Below are 6,713 nucleotides of genomic sequence, written 5' to 3'. Positions count from 1 at the left end.
GGTATTTCGTATCGGGTGGATGCAGAGGTACTCGTTTGTGCATACAAATATGAAGACTTGCATCCTACGGTTTATATAATTATATCCCGCCTTTCAATCGCATGCCATCTATTGAACTGATACTTTCTGCAAGACATACAAATTAACCTAGACGATAACAAAATAATGAACAACCAGTTTTGTGATATAAGGAAAGATTTGTCCAGACCTAGATTATTTCCTTCTTTTCAACACAAATACTGTTCTAAAGCTAGAGTTCCCGCGCTTGCCCGTTTGAATCTCCACCTCAGCGTTTGATCTTCGTGAGTAGGTGCACCTGATGGTAAGGACTGCCAAAAGTACAAATGTCAGTTGGGGGTGTGCATTGGTTTTTCCGTGCCAATTAAGTATGTGATATTGTGCAGGAATCTCAAAGGATTTCAAGTTCTACTCCAGAGACTACGTCCTTTGGAGGGTATGCATTAACCCCAGGGCCGGTTATTTGACTAAGAGACTAAGTCCGATAGAGGGTATGCATTAACCCTAGGGCCGGTAATTTGACTAAGAGACTAAGTCCCATAGAGGATATGCATTAACCCTAGGGCCGGTTATTTGACTAAGAGACTAAGTCCAATAGAGGGTATGCATTAACCCTAGGGCCGTTAATTTGAGAGATTAAGTCCTATAGAGGGTTTGCATTAACCACAGGGCCGGTAATTTGAGCTACATACATACATACATACATACATATATATATATATATATATATATATATATATATATATATATATATATATATATAAAAGGTGGGAATCTCAATAATTTTAAAGTAATGACCCCGATAGGCATGCTTATAATGGAGGGGTTCTCAATATTTTCAGTATTATTGACAAGGGCTTAAGTTCTGGAGATATGAAACTAACCTGGTGAATCAATATTTAATATGTTGGCACTTGGTGGTTTTTTTTTTATCACATATGATAATTCGCACACACGTTAGACTTGCAAATCGTTTGTTATTTGAAATTTATAAGAAATCACTTCATCCTCAAAGCCCCATTACTGTGGGCAAGATGAAATTTCCAAAAATGTTGGCACCGTCTGCATTCATAGGACTATCAGCGAAGCAAATGAAGGAGGAATTCACAGACATTATACACGTACGCCGCATCACAATACCCCGCACCAGATTGAGAGCGGGGACAGCAAAGTAGTCGAAAAACGAAAATTCGGAAGTAACAACAGAAATTCCTGTTCAGCGAATTAAGCTACGAGAAGAAAACGACTTAATTGTGTCCATATGTGAGGGAACTTAAATGAAGAATTTTTCTAAATAGAAAGTTTAAAAATGTACATACCTTTTTAAAAATACAAAACTCACTGCGCACACTTACCGGTCGCACTCTAATAAAATTGTGTTCATTTAACGGTATCGCCTGATTCACCAGTTTACCGTATTTCCAGATAAAATGATTTACCAATTTATTTCCTGGCATGTATGCTGTTTACTAATTAATGCAAGTTGCAGTTTTCTTGACAAAGGGAAATAACAAAATTCGGAAATGCTGAGTTGACTGTTAAGTATCCGTTAGTTCCTTATTACCGAGGTTAATCATATCTGGATCCATATTTGTTCTAATAGGTTATCGTATTTGTTTGCCGAAACTGCGGCAAAGTACAAACATACATTCTTAAATTCCACTGGGTTTTATTTGATTTGGAATACTCGAATACCTATTTATTTTAGTATCAATTCTATCCGTACGACTCCTATTTTTTTGGTTGGCATTTAATTAGGCTAACGCATTGCATTTTTATTAATTTTCAGGACAAACGATTATTGAGGTAGCATTACTGGTCTTGATTATTTGCTTTGGTTTCACTGGAAATGGAATGGTGAGTGTACATTTCTACGCATTTACCTTCTTCTATTTATTTGCCTTGTTATTTTATCCCGATTTTAAAACAGGTTCTCTATGTTTAAAAAAATATATCAGCATGACTAAACCAAAGGTTAATTAGGCCCTCTTATTTCATAGGTCCTCTTTTAATCTCTATATTCCAATATGTAATAGAGGTTAGCGTTAGGACTGGTCGGTCTGGTGTCAGGATAATGTGACTGGGTGGGACGTCATGCTACATGTCTGCGGTATGATGCCTCAGTGCTAGACGTCACTATAAACTGTCACACTGCAGACATCGTAGCGATATGACTGAAAGATTGTTAAAGGTACGTTAAAAATCCAGATCACACACACACACACACCAATATGTAATAAATACGTATGTCGTTCCCTCGTGTTAGCCTTAGGTCCTCGTATTTTGTAGGCCTTCTATTCCAGTATGTAATAAATACTTAACCCTACCCTCCTATTTGCCTTAGGCCCTCATAACCTTAATCTGGTCATCCATGAAAAAATGAAAAGTTACAAGTGGCCGATTTCCCGTCGGTATCAAAGCCTCCACTATACTGGGGAAATACATCAGATGCAGAAATTAACTGCTTGTAGAAAGCTATTTTGCTGTTTAAGATCAATGCAAACTGTTTTTCATTAAAAAAGAAAGAAGTTATATATTTGATTATCACCATTCCTTTATGTAGAATTTTAAGCTTTACTACTATGGTTTACTTTCTGGTAAATATGTGACTACGTTGTACCATTTTACCTTTAATTCGGTATCAGTGAAAAATGTATAAAAAAAAAGTCGTCAAATCAACCAGCGTCACCCAATATGAGTGAGGTATAAAATAACATTCTCCTCGAGTGCCTCCCTCCCACTCCTCCGAGTATGATCATTTAACATTTCTTTGTCATATTGTTTCTCTTTTGGTTTTCTCGTTTCAGTGATCTTCGTGTACTACAGTGCTCCGTTATTATATAATGCTTTTCACTGGCGCTACAAATGAGACACGCGTAATAGGCCAGGCCACATACCTAATGCTACAAGCGTAGCTGTATCAGGGAATTTTCTGGAGAAGAAGAAAGGACAGTAAGTTCAATAATGTGAATCTACCAATTAAGTAGTCCTTATCAGACAAGAACTAAAATAATATTAAATGAATTAGTCATCAATGTGTGAACAAAATGTAGCTAAGTTAAGTGGACCCGTGGCTATATCTGTATTATGAGGGAGAGGCAGTGGTGTACTGAAGGGCCTTATAATGAATAGTCGTTTTATTATTATTATTACTACTATTATTATTATTATTATTATTATTGAATGAAAATATATTACCTGTTAAAAATGTTTGTAGAGCATCCGCCTCTGATGCGTGAGGTTGTGGGATCGATTCCCGGTCGAGTCAGACCAAATACTTACAAAAATGTTACTTACAGCTGCCTCGCTTGGCGCTCAGCATTAAGAGTTTAGTATTACGACTGATCGGCCTGGTGTCAGGATAATGTGAGTGGGTGGGACATCATGCTACTTGTCTGCAGCATGATACCCCAGTGCTTGACATCACTATAAACTGTCACACTGCAGACATCGTAGCGATCTGCCTGAAAAATTGTTATAGCTACGTTAAAAATCCAAATCACTCACTCACACACACACACACACACACACAGAGCTGTTTGCAGTCAATGAATCTTAGTATGATTGGTTATGACTCCTTAGCTTTCTACCTTATCACAAGGCCTTCATCGGAGGAATACCTTCTGGACTGGCGTCATGTGATCGACTTAATGTTGACCATGTTGTACAGAAGGATGTAATGTTGACCATGTTGTATAGAAGGATGTCACTTAGTAAATATTTTGTCGAAGACCTTTTGATAAGGTCGAAAGCTAAGGAGTCATAAGCAATTACCGTCTATACTCTCTTATAAGTCAGGTCAAACTACAAACAGCAAAGAACTTGATTTGGCGTAGCATAATGCGCCTGTAGATTAGGGTATATACTGTTTGTTCTGCTTATTATTCCTTAGAAACTACACAGACCCAGATATGCCGGTGTATTATGCGACGGCAATCTGGGTCTATGTATTTTGCAGTCGGACTCAACTTATAAGCGAATATATACGGTATGCTACAGGAAGGTATTTTTTTCACAGTTTCATTATTATTATTATTATCATTATTATTATTATTATTATTATTATTATTTCAGGTTTTACTGGCAGTACTCAAGAATGAGAAACTAAGGAGTGTAACAAGCATACTAATAGCAAACCTTGCAGTGGCAGACATTCTTTTTGCCGCTGGTATCCCATTCATTATATCCACTCGGGTTGCCCATCATTGGGCGTTTGGCGATGTCGTCTGCAAGCTCTTCACATACGCCCAATTTGTATCCGGGGTTTGCTCTATTTTAACTATGGTTACCATCAGTGTCGAGAGGTACCTCTGTGTATGCGTGTCTTTGAGAAGAAAGTTAGCTCTCCGAGAAACAATTATAATTTTAATTTTTGTTTGGTTAGTTTCTATCTGTTTCCCAATTCCTGTCGCATTTGCACAGACACTGGTCCACATTAACGTAGATTCAAAGGATTTCATATTTTGTGGTGTACAATGGCCGAGCAGTTTCCATAGTGAAATTTATCTCGGATTCATGGCCACATTATTCTTTATCATTCCTCTGATTGTGATATGTTTCTTCTATCTTCGAATTCTCTGTGTTGTTCGAAAGACGATGTTGAATGTTGGAAAGAATAATGACAAGTCCATAAAAAAGCAGATTCGATTGAATAAGATGTGTGTCGCCGTTGTGTTTGCTTTTGTACTCATGTGGTTACCATTCTTTGTAGTCAGTTTTCTTGGTGTCCATCACAAGCAAATAAAGTCGACGCACTTCACAATCACAATCATCTTGGCGCTTGCCAGCACATGTCAGAATCCAATGATTTACGGATACTTTAACTATCGTTTTCGAGAGCAATATAAGAAATTGTGTTGTTTTAAATGTTTACTTGAAACAGTATGTAGAAATGGTCAGGGCAACGTTTATGGAATTCAGACAATTGAGCCAGCAAGCGATGCCAGGCATTCTTCAAGCATGGTCTAGACAATGATCATTGTGCAGTCAGTGTTTGTTTCATGCGTTTCATGACTATTATTTCTTGTTGCACGGCATTCGGATCTTTATATGCAATAACTCTTTGAATATTTATTTCTTTATTTTGTTTCCAGTCAACACATCCAGCATTTATGAGTTGCTTTGACCAAAACGTAACCTGGCAGTGTAACATATCAGCTGAATACACATTTGGGTCTTTTTTTACTCGAAACAAATATATATTTACGTGTATACATGTTGCGTACATGTACTTGAAAAGACGCGTCTTGTTCACACGAAGCACACACAATGCATAAACACCCAGCTATACATTTCTCAATCGAATTAGTCTCAAATACAAATTATAATCAAAGGTCAAACTGTCTGGTCATTTTGATGGCGCTTTAATAGTTCAACTTTGATATCATCAGCGCACGTTTGGGGGGGGGGGGTCACTCATCCACCGGTATTCAGTACATTGATTAGTAGATAGCGAGCATACTTCTAGTTCACTAAGGTTCAAAAGACTGTTATAAATGGAGATCGCGTCTGAGCACCGAAGTCTGGAATTCATACCACATAACGAATTTCACAACATATTACAAATTCAAATGAAAAACATATCAACATTGATGAATTTTCAAAACAAATTCATTTACAGTATAGTAAGAACGTAATTTGCTTTCCGTCTATCGGGACCATTCTCACAAAAGAAAGCAAACAAACACTGTTGTGCGAATGGTTAGGCGAAACTGTCTGATTTATGGCTATCCATTTGTAAGTGGACTAGCGCAATGAATGAGTTAGATTGTTGTAAGGGTTTCAAATGGTGTAGTTTCCTCTATCTTTGTACGTCTTGACACGAACACGAGTATACACGCGTATTGTTACAATTTAAGATTGCTGATACTTTTTAGGCATTGGATACATTACAGGTGCAGAAATACGATATTCGGCCCTATTTTCTTTACGCAACAAAATATAGTAAACGTGATGAAATATAACCTAATAAATGTTTCAGAGCAAGGGAACAAAATAGAAACCCATTCAAAATATAAGCGGTTACAAGATTGGGACATGAATCGTGCGCCAGTTTGGAAACTTGCTTTTAGCTGATTGCGAATCCTTTGGCGTATAGTTAAAATACCATTGGAATCAGTCTTTTGCTGCATTTATATTAATATAATTAAAGAGAACAAAATTATGAAGACAAAAGAAGAGGAAGAGGAAAATAAGACGCTGTTCAGTACAGAAAATATACAGATTCGTCAGACTTGAGTAGCTTTTCGGGATTAATGGTCTTGCTCTGTTGGATGACAAATCGAGTCGCTTTTACAAGACAAATGGGCATGCCCTGTTGGATGACGAATCATGTTGGCCAATTATTTCAAAATAAAGTATGTTTGCGTACAAAGTAAATAATGTAATGACCGGATCTGACGAATTACTGAATAAATAAACCATTGAATGAATGAATGTTTCAACGAGTATACATATCCATCAGTAAAATGATATATAAATAGATACATAATCTATATTACTACTACTACAACTACTATTTTCTTGGTAGAACGTACAACTCGAAATCCAGGTGTCGCGGTTCGATAAATGTATAATTAGCCTGGTTCAGCTGCCTCTACATATTCTTTTGAAAGTACTTAACTCCCCCTTTTCTCTTCATGATACAGCCAATGACGTGTTCAAAAGTGCCGTTAGTACCCAGGTCGTGTCTTGTT

General features: G+C 37.1%; 1 protein-coding gene across 1 annotated transcript; it reads left to right on the top strand.

Annotated features, from left to right (window-relative positions):
* Window positions 1–1,052: 1,052 nt before the first annotated feature.
* Window positions 1,053–6,319, top strand: LOC149795155 (somatostatin receptor type 4-like). The gene is made up of 2 exons (XM_089963762.1): window positions 1,053–1,139; window positions 4,093–6,319. The coding sequence occupies exons 1-2, from the start codon at window positions 1,053–1,055 to the stop codon at window positions 4,984–4,986; spliced, it is 981 nt and encodes a 326-aa protein (XP_089819888.1). The 3' UTR covers window positions 4,987–6,319.
* The last annotated feature ends 394 nt before the right edge of the window (window positions 6,320–6,713 follow it).

This window comes from Sinohyriopsis cumingii, chromosome 7 (assembly GCF_028554795.1).
Source record: "Sinohyriopsis cumingii isolate HCF-2022 chromosome 7, ASM2855479v2, whole genome shotgun sequence".
Lineage (NCBI taxonomy): Eukaryota > Metazoa > Mollusca > Bivalvia > Unionida > Unionidae > Sinohyriopsis > Sinohyriopsis cumingii.
Note: the sequence above shows the minus strand (reverse complement) of the source record. Positions and strands in the feature narration are given on the sequence as shown.